The 27,251-nt window shown below is 38.2% G+C and overlaps 1 protein-coding gene across 1 annotated transcript; it reads right to left on the minus strand.

Moving 5' to 3' along the window:
• Positions 1–280: 280 nt before the first annotated feature.
• On the minus strand, positions 281–25,285 carry LOC135463406 (nucleolar transcription factor 1-A-like). Its single transcript, XM_064740666.1, has 19 exons — positions 24,483–25,285; positions 17,637–17,762; positions 16,016–16,171; positions 15,545–15,726; positions 14,615–14,701; positions 13,890–14,045; positions 13,492–13,556; positions 12,779–12,935; positions 10,864–10,974; positions 8,950–9,074; positions 8,645–8,786; positions 7,802–7,933; positions 6,737–6,931; positions 5,815–5,879; positions 4,814–4,897; positions 3,892–4,075; positions 2,123–2,266; positions 1,357–1,587; positions 281–862 (listed from the first exon to the last, which is right to left on the minus strand). Exons 1-19 carry the CDS (start codon positions 24,634–24,636, stop codon positions 764–766), a joined length of 2,595 nt encoding a protein of 864 aa, XP_064596736.1. The 5' UTR covers positions 24,637–25,285; the 3' UTR covers positions 281–763.
• Between the last annotated feature and the right edge of the window lie 1,966 nt (positions 25,286–27,251).

The following is a 27,251-nucleotide window of genomic DNA, read 5'->3' on the forward strand; positions in this document are numbered from 1 at the left end:
ATTACTTGAAGGCTTTCAGTCTTAAGGCTTTTCTGTCACATCAAGTCTGAAAATTCATGTGGGTGAGTGCCATTTTTGAAAACACCCCTTCGGAGAAAGTGGTATGACCCATATTTTTTATGTTACACAAAACAGGATGAAGATTCCTGTATTTCGCCCAAAGTTTTTTTTTTTTCAGGAGAGACAGACATATTGCTTAATTCTGTCTGATTCAACTGCTGATTCTTACAGGGTCACTTGAAGAGTTTTTTTTTTTTTTTTTTTTTTTTCAGTGGGGGGGAATAAAGTTTGATTAATTTCTTATTAATGAAAAATTGAGAGGTCACACTGAAAGTATCATTTTAAGGGCATTTTTACAGGCCAAACTTTATATGAAATACGGTACTTGGATCAAGTGTTATATGACACAGGCAATATGGGTCTTACCACTTTCTCTGTAGATTGAAAATGCCAGGTGCTTATTTTCAGGATTGATTGCATTCACACCAATCAGGCTGTTACATGGATATAATTTATATCCTAATTCAAAATTACATAACAAATGTTACCACCCCACCTACAGTCTTTTCAAGCCCTTAAAACACCAGGATGGCTCAGTTGAAAAAAAAAAAAAAAAAAAAAAATAGAGAGTGAAATAATGACCACATTGTCATGTGTGAAATGGGCCTTGGGCTTAACTATAATGGTACAGGTGAAGAAATGAAGGAGATGGATGCAACAAGAACAACAACAAAGATGATGATGTAGCCGTCAGCATCAGTTTTTAATCTGATTCTGCCTCGCTAGATGATTCCCCCGATGACGACGACTCAGAACTTTCTGATTCGCTCTCAGATCCACTGCTGGAATCTTTACCTGCTGCCTGTAACAAACAAAACATTGTAAACTTATTAACTGGTAATGGTGCCTTATTTTGTTTCAGTAAACAAATTTCTTTCATGACTAAAGATACTTGATTTGGCCAATTCTAAGAGCTCTTTTAATCTCAAAAAGGTGTTTTTATTTATTTATTAATTTATTTTATTGGTGCCTTATGCTGTATTCAAGAATATTTCACTTATACAACCATGGTCAGCCTTATTATGGGGGGAAATTAACCTATACTTGCTTCTGAAAATCATTTTTTGGCAAATTTCATAGTTTCTGCAGCTTAGCCATTAACTTTGCAATATTGATAAAAATCAACTTTTCTCCCTACAGGCTGGCGCTATGACCTTGACAACATCTTTTACGAAAGGAAACATGGGCATAAAACTTGTTCAAAGTTTTACAACAAATATGACGTACAAACATAGTTTTCCAAAGGTAGCTTCTGGCAAGACAGTGCCCAAACTACACCTCTGCATGTGTACTCACCCCTCCCTTGGCTGTAGAGCTGACTGACTTTGTGGGAATGGGGAAGGCGTTGTTGATGGCTGGCGTCTCTCCCTCCTTCCCTTCCTCTTCCTCGCCTTCCTCCTCCGAGGATTCCTCATCCTCGTCGTCACTCCCTTCCTCCTCCTCACTCTCCTCCCCCGACTCCTCACTACTGCTTCCCTCCTCCCCGTCCTCACTGCTCCCCTCCTCGCCTGACTCCGACTCCGACTCCTGCCAAGCAAGAAGGATGCAATATGCAATACACAAACACTTAGTAAACACACAATATCTTAATACACCAGCAATATCTTAATGCACTTAATACAGGCAATCTCTTAAAGTGGAGGGCGTATGAAATCAAACATGACACTTAGAAAGTTTCTTTGCTCTCTGCCAAATCAGTCCTCAAGAATAATTTGACCTAATTCAGCTTCTGATTGTTCTGTTTTTACCACTAGCGTAGCGCGGGCGACTACATGTAGTGCACGCAGTCTGACTGGTTTCCTCAGCGAAATTAAACCCTTCAATTTTATTCAATTCTAGTACCTCAAACCTTGCGCCAAACAAAAAAAAAAACTCAATTTCAGTTGAAAGAAAAACTCAATTTCGCCCAGAAAGTGGTGTTCGGTATGTGGAAAATGACTTGCATGAGAGCCTGAGCGCCTTAATCGCTTTTGTGATTACATGCTTCCTTAGTGCAAACATCACCAGTAAAACATGAATGCAAAATCTTCTGGGAAACTAGCAGAGAAAAAGAAACACTGACCTCCTCTTCTTCTTCATTTTCCTTATTGTTGGCTTTAGTATCTTTTGCATTAGATCCCGCTGCTATGTTGTTTTTCTTCACCCCTTTCCTACTCCGCTGTTTCACGATTTCCTCGTACTTGGTGCGTTCCTCTGGGGACATCATCTACAACAGGGATGAAACAGAACGGGCATGTAACGGTGAATAGGGATATAACGGAGAATGAGGATACAATGAGAATGAGGAGATAAAGTAGAATGGGGCGATAAAGGAGAATGGGGATAATGGATAATGGAGAAGAGGGATAATGGAGGACATGGATACAATGGAGATGGGGAGATAATGAAGAATGGGTATAACAGAGAATGGAGATAATGGAGCAAGAGGGAAAAAGGAGAAAAGGGATAACAAGAGGATGGAGAATGGAGGTAATGGAGAAGAGGGATAATGGAGAAAAGGGATAACAGAGGATGGAGAATGGACATAATAGAAAATGGAGAACGGAAAATGGAGAACAGAGAGAATGGAGATAATTAGGATGGGTATTATGAAGGAGGAGAATGGGGATAATGGAGGGCAGGGATAATGGAGGGCAGGGATAATGGAGCGCAGGGATAATGGAGGGCAGGGATAATGGAGGGCAGGGGTAATGGAGAAAGGGGATAACAATCTGACACGCACCTGTAGAATAGAGGCCATCCATTAAAACAAGTTTCAAAGCATTTTGGAGCTACAACTCAGAATAATGAGACAGACCCACGGACAGAATGACACAAGTAAAGACAGACAAAAAGTAAACACAGACACAAGACAGACACAAGGAAAGACAGACACAAGGAAAGACAGACACAAGGAAAGACAGAAACATGGACAGACTGACTCATGGACAGACTGACTCATGGACAGACAGACACAAGGAAAGACAGACACAAGGAAAGACAGACACATGAACAGACAGACACAAGGAAAGACAGACACATGGACAGACAGACACAAGGAAAGACAGACACAAGGAAAGACAGATACATGGACAGACAGACACAAGGAAAGACATGGACAGACAGAAACATGGACAGACAGACACAAGGAAAGACAGGCACATGGACAGACAAACACAAGGAAAGACAGACACATGGACAAACAAACACATGGACAGACAGACACAAGGAAAGACAGACACAAGGAAGGACAGACACAAGGAAAGACAGACACATGGACAAACAGACACATGAACAGACAGACACAAGGAAAGACAGACACAAGGAAAGACAGACACATGAACAGACAGACACAAGGAAAGACAGACACATGGACAGACAGACACAAGGAAAGACAGACACAAGGAAAGACAGATACATGGACAGACAGACACAAGGAAAGACATGGACAGACAGAAACATGGACAGACAGACACAAGGAAAGACAGGCACATGGACAGACAAACACAAGGAAAGACAGATACATGGACAAACAAACACATGGACAGACAGACACAAGGAAAGACAGACACAAGGAAGGACAGACACAAGGAAAGACAGACACATGGACAAACAGACACATGAACAGACAGACACATGAACAGACGGACACAAAGAAAGACACACACAATGACAGACAGACACAAGGAAAGACAGACACATGGACAGACAGACACAAGGAAAGACAGACACAAGGAAAGACAGACACGTGGAAGGACAGACACAAGGAAAGACAGACACGTGGACAAGAAGAATTTCTTCAGAAGAAGAAGAAAAGTTTTAAAGGAACCAAGTATAAAATAATATAATCACCGATTTAAATTTATCAATGGCCTTCCTGTAGTCCTCGACCATCTGGACGCGTCGCTGGTTGTAGCTGACGCGCTCCATCTCGCTCAGCCCGTGCCACTGTATGCTGACCTGCTGCAGCCGCAGCTTGCTGGGAATGTTGGTCAATTTACCCATCATTTCCGCGGAAAACAGCTGATAGCCGCTTCTATGAATCACAGAGGAAAAAACAAATATACTGGATTGCGAAATCATCAATTTTCCATATTACTTTGGTCTGATTTGCACAATGTCAACGTATTTAATTATTTATTTTATTTTGATTGGTATATATGCATAACACTGTACTTAAGAAATATTTCACTTGCAATATAAAGGCATTAAAGTTTACAGAAAGAGAAAATTTGTCATACAACAGACACTGGTGTGACAAACCTCCTGACTAGAGACTGCATCTGAAACAACTCCATGGCCAAGTTCTTCAAAGAGTGATGACCTTGAACATGGTCAAGGTCATCCAATATGATTTAAAGGCATGAAACGTATAAAATTCCACTCAAAAAATTGTAAAATGACGTGGGAATGGATAAAATACAAGTGACAACCTAAAATACAAGTAACAACCTAAAATACACATACAATAGTTATCTTTCTGACAAGCTGGGCTCAATTTGAGCCCATTATTTATAGTTTGGGCTCTTAAAAATTTGTGAATGACCAAACATTTTGACCCATGCAACGGGAGCTGGATTTCAGCGTGTGATCCAGGCCTTTTGACCAGGCATGGGTGATAGTTTAGCAAGAGCCCTTATCATATTTGTAAGACTACTCTACAAAAAAATTGCTTTACAAAAATCTGCAAATAGTCAATGTCATCTTCCAGCCTCAGATTCCTTGTTAGGTAAGAGAATAGAAGAAAACTCCAAAACAAAATGTCATAACTTACCCTGGGGGTCTCTTGGGCTCCCCGGGGTATATCAGTTTTAACCGACTGTTTTCCTTCCCCATATGAGCTTCTGGGTGCTGTTTTCTGGAAGGAGAAGCGAACCTACCCCTTATCATCTGTGCTTGACAATGTATTTAGAACAAAACACTTATTTATTTATTTAATTGGTGTTTTACGCCATACTCAAGAATATTTCACTTATACGATGGCGGCCAGCATTATGGTGGGCAGAAACCGGGCAGATCCCGGGGGGAAACCACCATTCGCAGGTTGCTGCCTGACCCTCCCACATACAGCCACAACAGAACACATTGATCTTTTATTTACTTGGTGTTTAATGCCCTGGATTTCTTCACAAATGCATGTACATATCTGGAAGGAAGAAGACTACAAGAGTGACCAGAGTAAATCACAGCCCTTCACCAGGAAATTGACAAGCCAGGGAATACTGATTGTGCATAGCTTCCAACATTTTTCTTACATATTTGATTGATGCTTTCATTTATTTATTTATTTATTTATCTGATTGGTGTTTTACACCGCACTCAAGAATATTACACTTATGCCATGGCGGCCAGCATTATGGTGGGAGGAAACCGGGCAGAGCCCAGGGGAAACCCACAACCATCCACAGGTTGCTGGTAGACCTTTCCACGTACGGCCGGAGAGGAAGCCACCAAGAGCTGGACTTGAACTCACAGCGACTGCATTGGTCTTTCATTTAACTAAAGATTCATGTATTAACACAAAGCAAAGACACCAAAGCCCTTGCTGTCAATTTTTTTTTCTTTGCTTTTAGCTGCCATTTTGCCTTTCATTTGTATCGTTTGCTGTGTACATACTGTATAATAAAGCACATTTTTACATCCAAATAAATACATCCAAACATCCAAAACAAATATCAACATAAACAGTTAACATTAGTTGCATTTTTTGGTATAAGTAGGGATTCCCTTATTGCCTAATTTGATATAACAAAATTCACAGCCTAAAATGCTTACAAATATGATTGAAGATCTCTCTCATAACTTTCTTTACATTCAAGCTCTTTTTTCTTGTACTTCTCCTGAAAAATAGGAACATAAAATGCAAACAAAGTTTCATCCAGTATGGCTATTTTCATAAACAGCCATAATGGCAAAACATCTATTTCCATGTGGAAAACTGCCTTCTAGAATTCTTCATTCAGTATTAAACCAAAAATACAATACCAGTAATTGTTCTGAGGCTTGTCAAAACGTTTTTGAAAAGTTAAAATTGCAGGCATTGTGAAAGTAACAGTTAAAGGGTGTGTGGGAATTGGAAATAAGTAATCAACTACATTACAAAGTTTGTAACAGTGACCAGTAATACAGTTTTGGTAGAGTTACAAAGTTTGTAACAGTGACCAGCAATAGAGTTTTGGTTGAGTTACAAAGTTTGTAACAGTGACCAGAAATAAAGTTTTGGTAGAGTTACAAAGTTTTCTGAAATTGTAAAATACATGTACAAAGACAGGTGTGATTTAAAACGGTTTGGAATGATACTGAATAAAAAAAAACATGACATTAAAACTGCCAATTTTTGAGAAATTACAAAGAATTGAAAGGGTTAAAATTCAGAAGATGTCAGATGGAACTGAGTTTACAGAAAGCTGAAAAGACCTATACAGTATTTGACCTTAAAACTAACTTAAAAAACAGCATTTTCAGAGGCAAATAAAAGTAAAAAAAAAATATTGTATGTGGTGCAGAAACTTATTCCACCTTCCAGAAAAGAAACTTAACTTCAAAAAACTCTTCCATGTTTAACAGAAGAGTCGTGATCAGACAAAATCCCCAATTTGGACATGGAGGACATTTTTGGTCAGAAACAGCGCACATCTTTGTAAATGCCTAAATTGTACAGTTTGTACAAGGGAAGAAATCACAAGCTTTCACCTACCCTTTTACTGTCTGGTAATTCACTGTAGGCCTTGGACAAGAGCCTTACAATGTCCTGATTGGATATATTTGGGTATCGTTGTTTGAATTTGTCCTTTTTCTCCGTTATAAACATGAATAGCGCAGTCATTGGTCGCTTCGGTTTCTGTTCGTTAGGCAACTCCTGAAAAGGAGAATCGATGAAAATATATATATGCAAATGTCGTTATGTTAAAGTTGAGAAGGGTCTTGAGTTTTTAACCTCTTGTAACACTGAATAAAGAATAAGTGAAAAGGAAAATTTGAACAAACATTTATTCTTCCAATAAAAAACATAAGATGAACAACAATGGATGGTAATCTGAAAATCCCCAAAATGATCTTCTTCATTCTACAGAAGGCAAATACCCAATTTTCAGAACATGAGCCCTCATTGATGCTTACTTTTCACATCCCTCCACATTTCACATAATTAGAACACAAAAACGTGAAACGTAAACGAGCTACCCGAATTCTTCAACCTTTTCAGCCACCTCTACAACCTATGTTTTGAAACATTCTGAGAGAACTATGGGGTGTCGAGAAATGATTTTCACAACACTATGAAGCTTGCATCTTTAATGACACAAACAAATCATTTTTAGCACCATTTTGATAATTGTATGCATTAATTCCAGTGAAATTTGCAGTGGTTGATAAGGTTGGAGATTTACAGTAAATTATACACATGTTTTTTTGTTTTTTTTTAACTTTACATGACTGACAAACTGTGAGAATAAAGCTTCACTCACGACAAATAACATATATGTATTTAAAATAACCAAATTCTATTACCTTAATATTTTTACAACAGAAAATCACAGTGCAAGTTGCAGGAGTCTATGTGCCTTAATTTTCTTTGATATTTAATCACATTAAAATTCATTTCTTCTTCTTTTTCTTCAGTTTATTCTCACTATCTGAACAGTGAGTTCTGGTCCTTTAAAGAACAAAAAAGGACAAAAGAAAAGAAAAGAAATGAAATCTTCTATAAGACAAAATTGAGAAAACTGAGAAACAAGCGAGTCTTTGTTCAGAAGTTACTTACAGACGGCAATGTGCCGTTAGTTTTGGCCTTTTTATTAGCCTTCAGAGCTTCTTCTTTCTCCAGTCGCTCCAACTCTTCCACTGGCAAACAGGCACGGTATTTCTCATACTGTGTTTTATATAATGCTGTTTTCTGGGGAAGTAATTGAACAAAATGTGGATTCAGTGATTAACTGATTGATGAAGAGTGTCATAAACAATTACAGGCAAACGTGATGTCACACTTATTGTGCGGAACATATTGCCTAAATTACTCTCTCTTTAAATACTTGCAGTCAATCAGTTTATTGACTCATCTGATTGGTCGGCTACTGATATATTTATTTATTTATTTCACTGGTGTTTTACGCTGTACTCAAGAACAATTTCACTTATACAACAGCAGCCAGCATTATGGTTGGAGGAAATCACGATCGGGAAACCACGACTATCTGCAGACCTTCACACCTATAACCAGAGAGGAAGCCAGCATGAGGTAGACTTCAACTCCCACTGATTTGCACAGGTGACAGGCTTCTGGGTCATCATTCAGTGCTAGCAAACTAACCACCCACCCCCGCCCACAGTCAACCAATCCGATAAACCAGTAGCATTACAAATGTTATTTTAAGGTATTTCTGGGTTACAATTTGGTTCTGCAAAGTGGCAAACATAGTTTGCAAGAGATTCAGGGCCGGGTTGTTCAAAAACATTTTAAGACAATGCCAAATAATCTCAATTTTGTAATCAGCGCAAAAATAATTGCGTAACGGTATATTAGATATGAACTAAATCTGCTACTTTTATACTCTGATTTTGAACAACTGTGTTAAAATTCACATACATTTTATTTTTTTATTTCTACCTGTTCTGCAGTTTTATTGTATCTCTCTCGCTCTTTGTCACTAAGTGCCTTCCACCGGCGCGATATCTCCCCCATTCTTTCCGTGGACGGAATGTTGGTCAATTGTGACAAAAGCGTAGAAGAGAAATAGGCATATCCACTTCTGCAAAACAACAACAACAGGCAAACATTTTAATAGCAAAAATACCTTTTTCACAAATCTCAGTAAGATTTGTGAATCAATTATGGAGAAAAATATTAAAAAGACATAAAAAAAGCACACAGAACAAGATTTTGATGATAAAAATAAGAAGTTTTTGACTTACGATGGCGGTTTCTCAGGTTTTCCGTAATGGTGATCTAGGACTTTCTCCTCGGCTTTTGTCAGGACAGCTCGATACGGCTTAGGTTTATAGTCTGGGTGATCTTTACAGTACTCCAACAATGTTTTCTGAAAACCCACAACATTACAGACTCTCACATACCTACACGTCAAGGTTTGTATGCTTGTTTAAAATAATTTATTTTATTCATTTCATTATAGTGTTTTAATGCCGTGCTCAAGAATATTTTAGTTGTAAGACAGCAGCCAGCACTATGGTGGGAGAAAACAGAGCTCGGAAAAAACTCATCACCATACGCAGGTTGCTGGCAGAAATTCCCACAGACAGCTGGGTGGGAACCAGCGTGTGCTGGATTAGAACTCACAGTGGCCGCATTCGTGAGGCTCCTAGGCCACAATGCCAAATTGGCATGTTAAGCTCCTGTTTAAACTAATGATGATATTTTTTTTTTTTCAGATTTTTTATTGTGCATTAAAGTGCCACGCTGATCAGAATACAAATTGTGGAGAAATATTACAATGATATGAAAGAAATCCTACGGAGTAAGCCTAACACTATGTTTCTGTAGGATTTTGATGAATAACACTATTTAACCCAAATAACTGAAGATTCCTTGAAAACGAAAAACTTCAGCTGTGTTCGAAAAATTTTCCTGAAGTGAGGTGATAATATTCCCTGTATGACGTCGAATCAGGCAGATTTGACGTTGAGTAAGGCATTTATGCTGGGATGACGTCAAGAGCGTTTGAATGGGCAGCGTCATTTGTGGATATAGGTCAGCGATTGATGACGCCATGTGTTCATGGGTGATGTCACACCAGGCAAAGTGGAAGGGACAGAAATATTTTGTTTCCATACGCTCTGACGAAGTGTGCAATATCGGTTTCAATTCACTGCAATATTTTCACAATTTAGGAAAGCAATTCAGACTATACCAGTCTTTATCAATTTACCTTGCTTTTAAGACACATATATTTTGACACCAAAGTAGCTCTTTAAGTAAGCATTAAATTCTCTTTTAATGCACATCCCAAACAACAAGGCATAAATCTTCCTGTTTAAACTGCATCAATAAGTAGCACATTACAGAGAAATGAATTATATGTATATTTACTTTATTTCAGCGTGACTTGAAGCCAATTCCTCTCCAGCCGTACGTGGGAAGGTCTGTCAGCAACCTGCGGATAGTCGTAGGTTTCCCCCGGGCTCTGCCCGGTTTCCTACCACCATAATGTGGTCGCCGTCATATAAGTGAAATATTCTTCAGTACGGCGTTAAACAACAATCAAATAAATAAACAAATGAAGCCAATTAAAAATAGCTACATTCCTGTACTGACTGCGTTTTGTGTCCAGGCGTCAGAAAACAATGGTTTCAGTCATACATTAACCCCTCGCTCAACCGGCAACACAAGGAAAAACCAATCCAAACTGATGCCTTATTTATCTGAGATGTTGCCTCGTTGATGCGTCTTCACAACTTCATCAAGTTATCGTGTGACAAGCCGCTGATGTAATGTCTTTCAAAATTGTAAAGCGATCAAAAAAAGGAATTACTGTTCTTTGTTGAACAGGGAAGAAGGTTAAATGATATACAAGACAAAAAAGCTTTCATCTGCTCAAAAAAAAAAAATACCATTACAAAATGAACATGTAGAATATTTGGTTATTCTTATAGGGATAAAGAACTGATTCTGATTGGCTGGAGTGAGAGATAGGCAAGTTCAGGCTTTGCCTTTCTTAAGCTGCATTTTCGGTACGGTACATTTATTCAAGCATGACTACAGCTGCAAGATTTAACCCAGGAAACCCTATCTCATCTGTCAGCCAACCAGGGTCAATTCTGTATCCATTTGAGACACCAGTCAAAATAAATTCCACAAGTACTATTATATACCTGATACTCTTTCTGCCCCTCCAAAGCCATAGTAATAAACTTCATCTTCTTGCTGGGCTTCAGTACGCTCCACCTCTTCCTTAACTCCTGGGACGCATCCGCTTTTGTTAACTGTTCAACATTTCAAATCAAACTAATTAAAGAGAAGAATAAGAGCACTGCGCTTTGTGAAGCTTTCTATAATTTATTTGGTTTTTTATTTGACTGGTGTTTTACGCTGTACTCAAGAATATCTCACTTATACAATGGCGGCCAGCATTATGGTGGGTGGATAACGGGCAGATCCCAGGGGAAACCTACGGCGATCTGCAGGTTGCTAGCAGACCTTCCCACTTATGGCCGGAGAAGAAGCCAGCATGAACTGGACTTGAACTCACACTGACCTCATTGGTGAGAGACTCCTGGGTCATTACGCTGTGCTAGCGCGCTAACCAACTGAGCCACGGAGGCCCCTAAGTAGTTTTAAAAAGTGACTAGAGTGAGTAGGCTTAAAGGGTCACCCAGAGTGAGTAGTTTTGAAAAGTGACAAGAGTGAGCAGACTTAAAGTGTGACCAGAGTGAGAAGTCTAAATAATAAATAATTCAAACAATATTTCGCAATATTCATGACAACTGATCTAAACAGCCATAAGCATGGTGACACTAAAAAATTGACGCTCTTGATTTTCTGATTTTCTCACTCTTAAAAAAATGACCAGACTGGGTGGTCCTAAATGTAACCACGTGAAAAATCTTTAAAAGTCGACATTTACATGTGGAATCTTTAAAAAATGACCAGACTGGGTGGTCCTAAATGTAACCACGTGAATAATCTTTAAACGTCAACATTTACATGTGGAATCTTTAAAAAATGACCAGGCTGGGTGGTCCTAAATGTAACCACGTGAATAATCTTTAAACGTCAACATTTACATGTGGAATCTTAAAAAAATGACCAGGCTGGGTGGTCCTAAATGTAACCACATGAATAATCTTTAAACGTCAACATTTACATGTGGAATCTTAAAAAAATGACCAGGCTGGGTGGTCCTAAATGTAACCACGTGAATAATCTTTAAAAGTCGACATTTACATGTGGAATCTTAAAAAAATGACCAGGCTGGGTGGTCCTAAATGTAACCACGTGAAAAATCTTTAAACGTCAACATTTACATGTGGAATCTTAAAAAAATGACCAGACTGGGTGGTACTAAATGTAACCACATGAATAATCTTTAAACGTCAACATTTACATGTGGAATCTTAAAAAAATGACCAGGCTGGGTGGTCCTAAATGTAACCACGTGAATAATCTTTAAACGTCAACATTTACATGTGGAATCTTAAAAAAATGACCAGGCTGGGTGGTCCTAAATGTAACCACGTGAATAATCTTTAAAAGTCGACATTTACATGTGGAATCTTAAAAAAATGACCAGGCTGGGTGGTACTAAATGTAACCACGTGAATAATCTTTAAACGTCAACATTTACATGTGGAATCTTAAAAAAATGACCAGACTGGGTGGTCCTAAATGTAACCATAAAGATTGAGACTGTCAGGAGAGTGAGTAATTCACAATGAAGTTACAGACTACTTCTGTGATGGTGGCACAAGTACTTCCCAGAAGGCACATTGTTGCAAGGATCTATTTATCATGTACACTTACATGTACAACTTTATTCAACAAACAAGAACAAAATGACAAACCAAGTTCTTAATACTATTACATAATATTTCTTTTTGACTGAATAAAATGCAGTCAAATATACATGTATGAATACTCTGGTGTTTTCTTTTGCTTTGAAAGTAACAAATTTTAAATTGAAAAAAAAAAATTCAAATTTAACTTTTTTAAAAAATTTTTTATTAAAATTTAAAGTAAGGTAAACAATTTTTGAATTTTAAAAGTAAATAAAGTTAAACTGCCTCATACCTCTGGTTTGCTGATCATCATCTCCTCCAGTTTGGCATTGATGAAGAGTTGTTGAGCAGAGACTGGCTTGGCTGGTTTCTTTTCCACCTCAATCTTCTCTGCCTTCTTCTTCCCCAGGTTGGAGCTTTTGCTGGGCAGGAGATCAGGGTGTTCCTCTCTGTACACAGTAGAAAACAAAGACATTGCTAAGTTTTGTAGCATTGTTTTCAGAATGGTAAATAGCAACGGATACCTGATCATGAAAAGATTACGTTTTTATGGAGAACAAAGAAATTCACGCCCCTCCCCCCCCCCTTCCCATCCATAAAAAAACTCATTTTTGAGGCATATCTTATATCGTCAATTATCCTCTATTTAATACATATTTTTCGTTAGTTGTCAAAACTTTTGGAAATGACACCGTCAATGGACTTGTCAGCACGGGGAACTTAGCACCCCCAATTCGGGCTCTCCCAACTCCCACAGGGTTGCTATAACCCCTTACTTCACAACTGCAGGCTGCCTAATTTCTGTATTGATCACCGAGGCCTTAGGAACACTGTAGTTCCAAGCTGTTTTTACGCTACAAGAAGACAGCTGAGACGCCTTTTTGTACTAAAGTATTTCATGTATCTTTTAAGGCATACTTGAGTTATGGCCCCTTATAACCACACTGCCCTAATATGACAATGGGGTATTACATAGTAAAGTAGTGTATCAAATAGTAGATTTACCTGAACTTTTCCAGTTTGCTTTTGTAGTCTTCATTCTCAATATTGTAAGCCTCTGTATATTTTTGCTGAAATATAATATAATTTCGTTATATTATAGATATAATATAATTTCGTTATATTATAGATATAATATAATTTCGTTATATTATGTATAATAAATAAACGACTTTAAAAGACTTTAAAAATTGGGTAGTTAAAAATTTTAAAATGCAGATATGACAATAGAAACTCCCAAGTGATAAAATTTTTTTTTTTTTTTTTTTTCATGCAAATTAAATAAACCTGTACAAGGCACTAACCTATCCCGTCAATTACGGAGAGTTTATTAGCCAGGATTTATTCATTTCATTTATAATATTTCATTATTTCATATCAAGTTTATTAACAGTCAAACATACCTTCTTTTTAGCCGACAGAGCCTTGAACTTCTCAGCGATCATTTTGGCGATGGATGTGATTGGAAGGTTGGAATAGTCCTTCCTGAACTTGGGTACCTTCTCCATGAAGAACCTCAGGTAGGGAGAGAGGGGCCGCCGAGGCATGTCTGGGTGCACCTGCTCAAACAAAATCATGTAGTGATAGACGGTCTATTTTTAAGTGCATGTACACCCATTATTTCAAGCTGTTTACTTAATTTGTTGTCATATTTTGAGTTAATCTATTCACAATAGGATTTTTTTTGTGTCACTTTGTCGCACTGTGACCCCTGACAAACATCGATCCTTACACACTTGGAAGCCACGTCCAATCCAGTACTGTCATCCTTCAACCCTTTTGCATGTTTGCAAGGTGTTTATTCAGACATATTCTGAAGGTATTATTCTGTGTAGACCAGGTAGACTATAAACTTACACTTTTCGCAAAGCCCTGAAACTGGCCAATCCAACCAAAGTAGTTTTGTCTCCAAACTCCAATTATAAATGAGCACAAATCAAACTAAAAGTTGCTCTTTCATATGCAAATAGGTTGAGGAATTTGGATACATGTAAGAGACTCTTCACTTTATTATCTCTATGCCATTCTGTTACTCAAAAGAATCATCATTTATCTTTGTTAACAGACTAAAAATTAATGTTGGAAGTTTTATTATTAAACTGGTATATCCCAGTGAAATGAGAGTTACCTTTTTCTTGCCAAACCATGACCAGGGAACTTTGGCCCACTCTTCTGCATCCTGCACCAGGTCTGTCATTGTGCGGAATCGACGCAACTACAGGTCAACAACAACGGGATATCAATGCACAAGTATAGAGATATACCTTTATTCATACTCCAGAATACTTCACTTATACGACAGCGACAAGCATTATGGCAAAGCCCAGGAGGAAACCCACAACCATCCGCTGGTTGCTGATAGACCTTCCCATATACGACCGGAGAGGAAGCCAGCATGAGCTGGTCTATTACAGTCAAGAAATTTTACCTCATAAGAACACACCCAGTTTTATGAAGGAAACAGGTCTGTAGGGAAGTTTTGAGATCCAACTCTTTTGTTGCCAAAGGTAAAAAAAAAAAAAAAAACTACTGTATCATGTGACTTGTCAAAAATGCTACTCAAACATTTGTTCAAATCAATTTACAGACATCCTTTCTTGTTGTTTAGGCCTCGATCTGTGGTTGAGGTGGTTAATGACGCAGAAAACCTCTCACCAATACAGTCCTTGTGAGTTCAAGTCCAGCTCATGCTGGCTTCCTGTCCTGCCGTACTAGATCTCACACTAGAAGCTCATTTAAGAGGTACACCTATATACATATACATTAAACCAGGAAATATTAAACCCTGTTTTTTTCTCACGTAAAGCTGACGTATATTTATCCATTTATTTATTTATTTATTTACTTCACTGGAGTTTCTATACTGTACTCAAGAAATATTTCACTTGTATGACGGCAGCCAGCATTATGGTGGGAGGCAACTGGCCATAGACTTCACAGCTCATGTATAGATACAAAATGTTTGTTTAGTACCTTTCCAGTAAAAGAAGCTTTAAAATAAAATGGCTGAAAGTCCAGGATCACAATCAGATTTGCAACAATACAACAAAGAACTTACTCGTAGGACGATAGCGTTCCACTTGTGTTTACAATCCTCAGCTGTGAAATGATCAAACTTGATGTTTTCCCAGCTCATTTTTTCAGCCTGTGTACTGTATTTAGCTTTGTCATCTTTGGGCAACTCTGTCTTTATGCGCTCTAACAAAATCTTCACGCTATCCGTTGTCCAAATATCATCATCTGAAAAAGTACAAAAATTCCCTGTTTTGAAATGGTTTTTATTTGAAGTAGTAGGAGAAAACAAACATGTTTCACAATGTTACACTTTGGTAGAAATGTTTCACAGGCTCCCTCTATATTCTGACTAATAAAAAAAGATCGGGATTTAACAAAAAATTAGTCATGATGGGAAAAAAAAGAAATTCCATTAAAAGTTTCATAGTAGGGCCCTTTTTCAGAGGGTCAGTCAGGTTATCCCCAACAAACACATTTATAATGATGACACTGGCGAGTTTAACAGTAGACTGACCTGGATCGATCAATGCATGAACCTCGCTGGGAACACTTTCTTTTTTCTCCCCATCCTCCACTTCTTCCTTCACATCCTCCTCCTCAGGTTCCTCTTTAACAGTTTCGACTTTCTTTTTGGAGGCTGCCGCTTTCTTCCTGGGTGCGCCTTTGACAGCTGCAACAATAGACAACATGAACGGATGTGCTAACATTTACTGTCACTGTCGGTGAAAGTCATTGTGTTATGATATCAAGATATCACTATGTTGTCCCTTTGTTTCTTTATTTATTCATTTGCTTGTTGTTTAATGCAAGTTAGACAACACTATAGCTGACAGTTTAATGGGTACGGGAAAACGGAATAGGTACAGGCAACCGGAATCGGAACGGGTACAGGAAACTGGAATGGATACAGGAAACCAGAATGCCAGGAAATAAACCAGACACCTTTGGCAAGTTACTGGCAAACTGTCTGCCACCTGACTTGTCATATCAGTGAAAGGCAACAGGTCTCCAGTTAACTTCATGCCAGACCACACAATACAGACAACTTAATACATACTTTGACCCTAAGGACCCCGAGAACATTTAAAGTAAGGTTTTGTTGAAAATTCCCAATGTGAGAGTGAACACAACGGCGGCAATATTTCAGCCATATTGTGTCAACTAATTATTCGAAAGAACATCCTATTAATACCCTTAATTTTCTTATCCAGGGCCCGGTTGTTCAAAACTGTTGTAAGACTTAATACCAGATTCAATTTTAAGCCAAATCTTAAGTTTTACAGTTGACCTAAAAATAATAGTGCAGCAGTAGATTAAATATGAACTAAATCCACTCATTGGTTGCAGGGCTTGTTAAAATCGTAAATATACAAAATGACTTAATACCGGTATTAGGTAATACAACCAGGCACAGATGTAATATTAAATAGGCACAGATGTAATATTAAATAAACACAGAGGTTCTATTACAAGTAAGTCTTTGCAGCCAAATTGCCCACACCTTACATTAAAAGGCAGGTCAACCATGTGTTTGGAAACTGTGTATTTCTCAGTTTCATATTCTTTATCTGGTATACCCTATATGAATACCCTTTACCCTATACATGAAAATAGGATAGATAGAATGATAAATGGAACACATTTACAATATTTCTAGCAAAGCCCTTCAATCAAAATACATGTAACATTTTTTCACTTCCTAAATCAAGTTATGAGTATTCAAAAATTACATTCAAAAAATTTTATCTACCTGAAAACTTGTACAATCTGAAGTAAAACAGGAAATTTGTGCTGTAATTTGGAATTCATGAAGCGCTGTAAGTGGAACAAAATTTTGTGAATACGATCCACGTATAGCTTCCTTGATATCAAACTCTTTTCTAATTAGTGGATTCATTTCTTTATTTATTAGATTTTTATGCTGTATTCAAGCATATTTAACTCACACCACAATATTTCACTCATACAACAACGGCCAGCATAATAGTGGAAGGAAACCGAGCAGAGCAAGTGGGAAACACACGGACCCTGGTTACTAGCAAATCCCTCTTCACTCCTGATCAATAACAATGGCATGTAATAATTCTTCCAGCATGTTCACGTAACACACAGTAACTTTATCAGCAGAACTGTACCATCTCCTCCTTGTTTCACTTGAGGGCTGCTTCGCTTGATCACAGAGTCGATCGCGTCGCTGATCGTGTCTACTTGATCCTGATCCACTTCCTGTTTCGGTTTCTTTCTTGGTGATCCTTTGCCCTCTGAAACATTGAAGTAGAAATAAGATACATGTGTGGAAAATACATGTATAAGCAGCTGATTTATAAAATCATAAATTCTTGCAAAGCTAAATAAAAGCAGAACGTCTATAAATAAGACATTTTTTATCCCATGTTTTGTTGCTTTCACAACTTACCTTGCCTTTTTTTTTTTTTTTGTTACCTTACTCATTTGAATTTTAGTTTTAATAACATACCTATTTAACAATTTAATCATTTATTTGTTATAACATTATTTATGATGATTTATTTATGCATTTATTTGTATGACCAGCAGTTTTCCCATGACCAGCAGTTTTCATCTGACAGCAGTTTCATATGGCTGGCAGTTTCCATATGACCAGCAGTTTCCATGTGACCAGCAGTTTTCATATGGACCGGCAGTTTTCATATGGCCAGCAGTTTCCATGTGACCAGCAGTTTTTCATATGACTGGCAGTTTTCATAATGCCTAGCAGTTTCCATATGGCTAGCAGTTTTCCACATGACTTACAGTTTTCATATGACTTACAGTTTTCATATGACTTACAGTTTTCATATGACTGGCAGTTTTCCATATGACCCAGCAGTTTCCATATGACCAGCAGTTTCCATATAACTAGCAGTTTCCATGTGACTAGCAGTTTTCATATGACTGGCAGTTTTCATATGCCTAGCAGTTTTCATATGACCAGCAGTTTTCATATGCCTAGCAGTTTTCATATGACCAGCAGTTTTCATATGACCAGCAGTTTCCATATGACAAGCAGTTCCATATAACCTAGCAGTTTTCATATGACTGGCAGTTTTCATATGACTAGCAGTTTCCATATGACCAGCAATTTTCCATATGACCAGCAGTTTCCATATGACCAGCAGTTTTCATGTGCCTAGCAGTTTCCATGTGACTAGCAGTTTCCATGTGACTAGAAGTTTCTGTGTGACTAGCTGTTTCCGTATGGCTAGCAGTTTTCACATGACTAGCAGTTTTCATACGACCAGCAGTTTCCATATGGCTGGCAGTTTCCATATAACTAGCAGTTTCCATATGACCAGCAGTTTCCATGTAACCAGCAGTTTCCATGTGACTAGCAGTTTTCATATGACTAGCAGTTTTCATATGACTAGCAGTTTTCATATTCCTAGCAGTTTCCATATGACTAGCAGTTTTCATATGACTGGCAGTTTTCATATTCCTAGCAGTTTCCATATGACTGACAGTTTTCATATGACCAGCAGTTTCCATATGACTGGCAGTTTTCATATGACCAGCAGTTTCCATATGACTAGCAGTTTTCATATGACTGGCAGTTTCCATGTGACCAGTAGTTTCCATAAGACCAGCAGTTTTCATATGACCAGCAGTTTCCATATGACCAGCAGTTTTCATATGACTAGCAGTTTCCATATGACTGGCAGTTTTCATCTGGCAGGCAGTTTTCATATGACTGGTAGTATTCATATCTGGTCCCAAACTTTAATGGTGACATTATGACTGTGCATAAAGAAATTTTAAAAATGCAACTCAAAAAGATGCTTTTCAAGAGCGTTCAAGTCTGTGAATGAGACAAATATATTTGAAACTTAACTTTTTACTGGTAAACCATCATACTTTTGTTTAATTTACTTGTTAGATTTAAAACAACTTGTTTAGTTGAGAGGCCAACTTGGCAGTATTCATATGACAGACACTACTCGCATGACTTGTGACAGTATTCATATGATTTGTGGTAGTATTCACATGGCTTGTGACAGTATTCATATGATTTGTGGTAGTATTCATATGACTTGTGACAGTATTCATATGACTTGTGACAGTATTCATATGACTTGTGACAGTACTCATATGATTTGTGGGAGTATTCACATGGCTTGTGACAGTATTCATATGATTTGTGGTAGTATTCATATGACTTGTGACAGTATTCATATGACTTGTGACAGTATTCATATGACTTGTGACAGTACTCATATGATTTGTGGTAGTATTCATATGACTTGTGACAGTATTCATATGATTTGTCACAGTATTCATATGACTTGTGACAGTATTCATATGACTTGTGACAGTATTCATATGACTTGTGACAGTATTCATATGATTTGTGGTAGTATTCATATGATTTGTCACAGTATTCATATGACTTGTGACAGTATTCATATGACCTGTGACAGTACTCATATGATTTGTGACAGTATTCATATGATTTGTGACAGTATTCATATGATTTGTGACAGTATTCATATGATTTGTGGCAGTACTCACACGACTGGCAGTATTCATATGACTTGTGACAGTATTCATATGATTTGTTATTTATTAATTTATTTGATTGGTGTTTTATGCCATAATCAAGAATAATTCACTTATACGAAGGCGGCCAGCATTATGGTGGGAGGAAACCGGGCTGAGCCCCGTGAAACTCACAACCATCCGCAGGTTGCTGGAAGACCTTCCCATTTACGGCCAGAGATGAAGCCAGCATGAGCATATCATATCACTATCAGTACTTGTATTCATACTTGACAGTGTTCATAAAACTAGCAGTATTCGTATGACTTGTGGTAGCATTCATATGACTTGTGGCAGTATACGTATGACTTGTGGCAGTATTCGTATGACTTGTGGCAGTATTGATTTGACTTGTGGCAGTATACATATAACTTGTGGCAGTATTGATTTGACTTGTGGCAGTGTTGATATGACTTGTGGCAGTTTTCGTATGACTTGTGGTAGCATTCATATGACTTGTGGCAGTATTCGTATGACTTGTAGCAGTATTGATTTGACTTGTGGCAGTATACATATGACTTGTGGCAGTATTGATTTGACTTGTGGCAGTATACATATAACTTGTGGCAGTATTGATTTGACTTGTGGCAGTATTAATATGACTTGTGGCAGTATACGTATGACTTGTGGCAGTATTGATTTGACTTGTGGCAGTATACATATGACTTGTGGCAGTGTTGATATGACTTGTGGCAGTATATGCCTAGCAGTATTCACATGACTTGTGACTGTATCCATGAATTTTTAAGGACTGTTTTACATAATATGTACAATAAGTGTTTTTTTTTTAAATCTCAATATGTACAAACAACAAAACATCTCAGAAGCATTGGAGCAGCACTAGAACCAAGATGTAGATTCTCCTGTATGAGATTTTCCTAGTTAGGTCTGCATAATGACAAACTGTTTAATAACAGAATTTCTTTTTTTTTTTTACTTCTTTTCTACATCAAAACAATGAAACCAGGAACCTGTGCAAAATGCACAGTTGCAACACAAGGATTTTCCATGCAAATGACAACATTTTCCGCATGAATGCAGACTGTACAGCTGGGTACTATTGCACATGGCAATACACATACATTGAACACGTGACAACAGATACGGCCAAGACAGAAATAGACAACTGCATGTAGGTCACCGAGTAATCGACAAGGCTCTTTCATCAGGTGATATTTATACAATTAATGTTTTTCAGAAAAAGGGCAAGTGCCACAAAATGCTAACTTAGCTATTCCTTTGTCTTGCTGGCCTTTAAAGTACATTGTACATGTACTTTGCATGTTTCTGTTGATGAATTCAATGACCCAACAGTATTGCGTCATAAGTTTATTCAGTTTAACTGCCTGCTTTCCATTTATTTATTTGATTGAATCAAAAATATTTATACATAAAAAGTTATATACGTATAGATTTCTAGACATACTATTTTTAAAATATGCTGGTTTTCAAGTTTTAACTGTTTTGGTTTTTCCTTATCTGATTTTAAATGCCAGAACTTTTGGTTTTGTTTTTGATGTCCTCACTACCATATGGAAACGATATAGCTGAAATATTGCCGATGTGGCGTTAAGCCATAATCATTCATTCACTCATTATTTGATTTGAGTTTCACACCGGTCTGCTTTACAGATTTGACCTTTTCGTGTTCCTTACAGAAAAACCACAAAGTTTTATATATTTAACCAGTCGGCCATATTCCCCAGATTCATTTTACCAGTCGGCCATATTCCCCAGATTCATTTTACCAGTTGGCCATATTCCCCAGATTCGTTTGAGGACTAAAATGTATCCACTATGAATGCTTGCATCATTTTCACAAAACATTTCTTACGAACTTTTTATCTGGCGCTGTCTAACACCATACTAAAGAATTTTTCACTTACACAATGGTGGTCAGTTGTTTCATTGATTGATTTCAATGTTGTTCTAGTTAAGTTGTTGCCACAGTAGTTTTGTTAAGATGTTGCCACAGTAGTTTTGTTAAGATGTTGCCACAGTAGTGTTGTTAAGATGTTGCCACAGTAGTATTGTTAAGATGTTGCCACAATGTTGTAGTTAACATGTTGCCATAGTGTTGTAGTTAACATGTTGCCACAGCGTTGTAGTTAACATGTTGCCACAGTAGTTTTGTTAAGATGTTGCCACAGCAGTTTTGTTACAATTTATTTTTTTATCTGATTGGTGTTTAACGCTGTACTCAAGAATATTTCACTTATACCACGGCGGCCAGCATTATGGTGGGTGGAAACTGGGCAAAGCCCGGGGGGAACCCACAACCATCCGCAGGTTGTGACAGACTTTCCCACGTACAGCTGGAGAGGAAGCCAGCATGAGCTGGACTTAAACAGTTTTGTTACAATGTCGCCAAAGTGTTGTATTTAACATGCTGCCACAAAAGTTTCGTTAAGATGTAGCCAAAGTAGTATTAAGATGTTGCTTCAGTAGTATTGTTAAGATGTTGCCACAGTGTTGTAGTCAACATGTTGCCACAGTGTTGTAGTCAACATGTTGCCACAGTGTTGTAGTTAACATGTTGCTACAGTAGTTTTAAGATGTTGCCACGGTAGCTTTGTTAACATGTTGCCACAGTAGTTTTGTTATGATGTTGCCACGGTAGCTTTGTTAACATGTTGCCACAGTAGTCTTGTTAATCTATTGTCAGAACATTGTTAAGATGTCAACCGAGTAATCTTGTTAAGTAAAGATGTCGCCAGAGTAATTTTGTCAAGATATTACCACAGTAATCTTGCTGAGACGTCATCAGAGTAATCTTGTTAAGATGTCGCCACAGTAATCTTTAGATGTTGCCACAGCAGTCTCATTTAGATGAACATTACCATTGTAGTGTCTTAGGTCTCACCACTGTAGACAGTTAACGTTTTATTTTTAGGCCAATTATATTGCCTCAGTTTTCAGTCAAAATCAGCTATTTCGATCGTTTGAGATCTCGCATTAGAGATTTCTGTCCCATCAGGGATCACCTAATGACAAAATGGCTGCTCCCACAACTTTCCAAGATGTGGACATTGACAGTGTTTATTGTCCTTGTGAAAGTCGCTTGTTTGGGATTGTAAACATCATCCTTATTTTATGCACAAATATTTCTGATTCTGTTATTCTTGCTACTTTTGGTTGTTGTTTTTTTTCTTTAAGAACCCGAGAGGTCTGCATGGTACATACACCAGTAAAGGCTCCATTCTCAAATTAAGGCTTGTTTAGAAAAAATGTCTTGTAAATGATATGACTAAACTTCTGAGTTTTTTTAATGTCTGAAAAAAAAAATCAATAAATTTATATTCTACAAAATGGTGTAAAAGTCTGACGTTTAATGTATCATGAAAGGAAAGAAAAAAAATGTACCATGTTCATCACAGGAGCCAATAAAAATTTGAACTTGATATCAATATGAGACATTTTCTAACTACTTATTTACTTTTTTGGCAAATTGTAACATATACCTATATTATGTCTGAAAGAAAACATAGATCTGTTAAAATTATATACAAATAAGATGAAATCGAATGTAAATATGAATTACGTAATGCATGAAACAAGTTTGTAAATTATTACAAGTTGGTTTATTTTTGCTCAAGTGTAACACATTTTTCCAGAATGGAAGATAAATAATTTGTTAAACAGCCCGCAGTTGTCTGGATAATCCGACAAATGAACTGCCAGAATGACAATTACTGCGATGAATAGTATAATACATCACCACAGGCTGTTCCATAACTAGTACATGTACAAGAGCATGACTCATGGGAGTGGGGTTTTTTTCTGAAAATTCTATGAATTCTTATGTTTATTCATGAGATAACGTATAGCTGTCGAAATCGGGAGAATCTGTCGGGAACTATCGAAAAACGATCAATTACATAAAGAACATCTTTTAATCTGAACCCAGTATGTTTATAATGAGCCTTCTTGGAGAACACGTGGCCGCAACCACGTCCATCCGACGAAATCTGGTCTGGGAGAGAGGGAGCCGTTTACCAGGCGACGGGGTGAAGACAACGGCGAGTTTTAACCGTCGAATCACCGAGTGACGCGGGGTCCCCGGAACCGCTTAGCGGAGTTCGCCGGGGAAAATCGGTGAGCTTGTGCTCTGCTCGTCCGCGCTGCAAGAGCTGTTAAGAGCCCGGCTGTTTCTCCCGGTCAGCAACGCCCGGCTTTGTCCTACTGCCTGCTCGCTCTGCAGCGTTGAAGTCGATGAAGGCAGCCAGCCAGCCAACGTAGTCGCATGACCGTGACCGGGCGAGCCACGACCGCCACCGACGCGCTATAGGCCTATAGCTCTATCAGCGTGTCATGCGCTTCCTGCTTCGCTATGTTACAACCCAACAAAAGAAGGCGAAAAACTAAACGAATTTCGAACGATTCTCCCCATAAATGAGTCCAGTCGACCCAGTAGTGAACTGTATACTCACTTGAGGCCGTAAGGTTGGTGGACTCGGTGGATGTGATGGCACTGGACGCCCTGGAACTCGACTCTTCCAAACCGGCTTGCTCCGAAGTCCGTTTACGGGCACGCTTCTTCACGGCGCTCAGGAACAGGCCGTCCCCCTTTCCCGAAGACGCCATCTTACAACGCCGTAACTCCCTTTCGGCCGCTTAGCTCGTCAAAACAACCCGATCTGACAATGCGCCGTATGCCTCAAAGCACCCACAAACCGTTTGAGGTCCCTGCTATGACCAACGGACGTCCAGATTTCGAGAAATTAACCAGAAATCGCTGCCGACATGGAAAGTGTGGTACAGACAGTAATGGCGGCAAAGCGGGACAGCCAATGGCCAAGGCGACCAGCCCTCATTTGCATGTGTTTGACGTCACGCAGTCCCAGCCAGGTGCTGTCTGGGGCTAGCGATGGGGGTTGCCGTCGATGGGTGCGTGCATAAGCCATTCAAGGTTAATATGGCTACACCCAACCCAAAGAGACTGACGATTTTAGAATATTCCCAGAAACCTGTATAAAAAGAAAGATTTTGTTCACTGTATGCTGATCAGTCACACATGTGCATGCTTGTTATAAATTTGTGCACATGTGCGCGCATTGATTTATAGATGGCTGTCAACATTAGCAATGTTGAACGACTGACATCTTGGCCTACATGTGAATGATAGCCCAGATATTATATATAATATACATCAATGTAATGTTGCACATAGGCGGATGTAGGTCTAGACGATTTAGGCTAAATGTTTTGCGTGTACTGCTACTATAATGCATTAGACACACGGCATTGTCAGAAAAACAACGCATATATCATTTTTTACAGGCTTAATTCTCATGTGTATGTATGTTCATAATACAAGAGCATTGTGACCTATATATTTGTTCCATTGCGCGCTGCCTGTATGACGCATTGATTTCAGATCAACTCACGAATCTACAATTAAGCTGCTATAAGTACCTTACGTGGGATCGATGTATGTATATGCACTTCTGCTGGGTGCAAAAAATATATACACAAGCTGCTTCCAAGATAGGAAAGATGCACGTGCAACGATATTATATGAATGAGCGGTAACAGTGAGCTGGTGTGGGTGTATCCACTACAACCTTTTTTTATTCGCCTCTAGCTGGATAATGGAATGCATGGCCTAACGTACAGTATAGTTGTTCATTTATATCGCAATGAATTAACGTAAACAGAAAAGAAAAAAATCTCAATTGTATGCTTCATCCATACCTGTGTAACATTCAAATTAAATTAAAATTTCCTTACTTATTTTGGGTTTTCCGACTGCTATAGTATTATACATTAAACAATTAAAGCGATTTGAAGTTGTGCAGTCTTTCCATCCTTCCAGTAGTACATGTGCAGTTGCATCACACTAGTGCGTGTAGTTCAACTTGTGCTCAAAAGCAATTATAGGTAGTAAACCAGCTATTATGCAACTTCTTATAGGCCACTGAAGCGATGTTACTAAAAATAGACTAACGTTGTTTGCATCCATATGGACTTCCTCCCGCCTTACTGGCAGCGGGAGCGATGTTACTAAAAATAGACAATATGGTGGTTTGCGTCCATATGAGCTCACTCCCATCCACCGGCCTCTGGAGCGATGTTACTAAAATAAGACTATCTAAGATAAACTATGTGGTGGTTTGCGTCCGTAAAGACTCCCTCGCCTTACAGTTCACTGAGGAGATGTTACTAAAAATAGACTATATGGTGATCGGTGTCCCAATAGACTCCCTCCCATCTTAGAGGTCATGTTACTAAAAATAGACTGTGGCGGTTTGCTGCCCGTATAGATTTCCTGTAATCTTACAGGCCACTGAAAGGATGTTACTAAAAATAGATCACGCCATATAGCGAAGAATTACGGGAGAAAATATCTCACGTTTGTTTCTTTTGCTGAATTCGATGCTTAAACCTCAACTGAATGGAATCTTTTGTCTGTGGGGCAAAGTTAGTTGCTGTGTCAATCACATTCGAGCGTTTTGAACTTGTATAGGTACAAGTTACTGTGCGTTGTATATATATACAGAGAGAGATTTCTCCCTGGTTGAAAGAAAAGACCTCTAAAAATGGAAGTAGGCATCACTAAATAGACCACTTAAAATTATGCATAAATATACTTTCATTTATTTTTTTAGATTTTTGTGAAAAGAGTAAAGGGCGCTCAAACATTTGAATTCTATGGTGGGCTTTATGAACCATATATACAATCAGAGATTAGGAACTCGCAGGAAGTTCATCCAACTCTAATAGCGACACTGAACGGTATATATATATATATATATATATATATATATATATATATATATATATATATATATATATAAAAGATTACTGAAATAATGTTCTCACAATTTTTTGTGAACATCAGGGGAAAAAAGGTGGTGATGTGATGTCAGGATTCCTAGATACTGTCAGTATGGCTCATGCGGGTCTCATATCGGCTGAATAAGGACCTTGCATGGGCTGTACATGGGGTTATTCAAGGTTGCTTGTTAGCATGAGTAAGGTTTTAGCTTTCTTTTACTTTAAAGTGTTTTCTCAGTAAAATTTCCTATATGCCAGAATGCACCTCGGTGCGTTCGATTAGAAACAGAAACGTCAGATCGACTATTCTGTGATAGTGTGTACCAACCAATACGCATTGACGTCACGTTTACGTCCATGAATATGCTGTTGAATCATGCATGAATCATGAATATGAGAGCGTGATGTAAACTGCTATAAGC

This window comes from Liolophura sinensis, chromosome 3 (assembly GCF_032854445.1).
Source record: "Liolophura sinensis isolate JHLJ2023 chromosome 3, CUHK_Ljap_v2, whole genome shotgun sequence".
In the NCBI taxonomy this organism is placed as follows: Eukaryota; Metazoa; Mollusca; class Polyplacophora; order Chitonida; family Chitonidae; genus Liolophura; species Liolophura sinensis.

Excerpts from the sequence above, each read along its gene's own strand:
- LOC135463406 (XM_064740666.1), bottom strand. The coding sequence starts at position 24,636 with ATGGCGTCTTCGGGAAAGGGGGACGGCCTGTTCCTGAGCGCCGTGAAG. Across the intron at positions 10,975-12,778 it reads TGATGATCAGCAAACCAGAG|TTAACAAAAGCGGATGCGTC; the intron begins GTATGAGGCAGT and ends AATGTTGAACAG. Across the intron at positions 5,880-6,736 it reads AATTACCAGACAGTAAAAGG|GAGAAGTACAAGAAAAAAGA; the intron begins GTAGGTGAAAGC and ends CCTATTTTTCAG.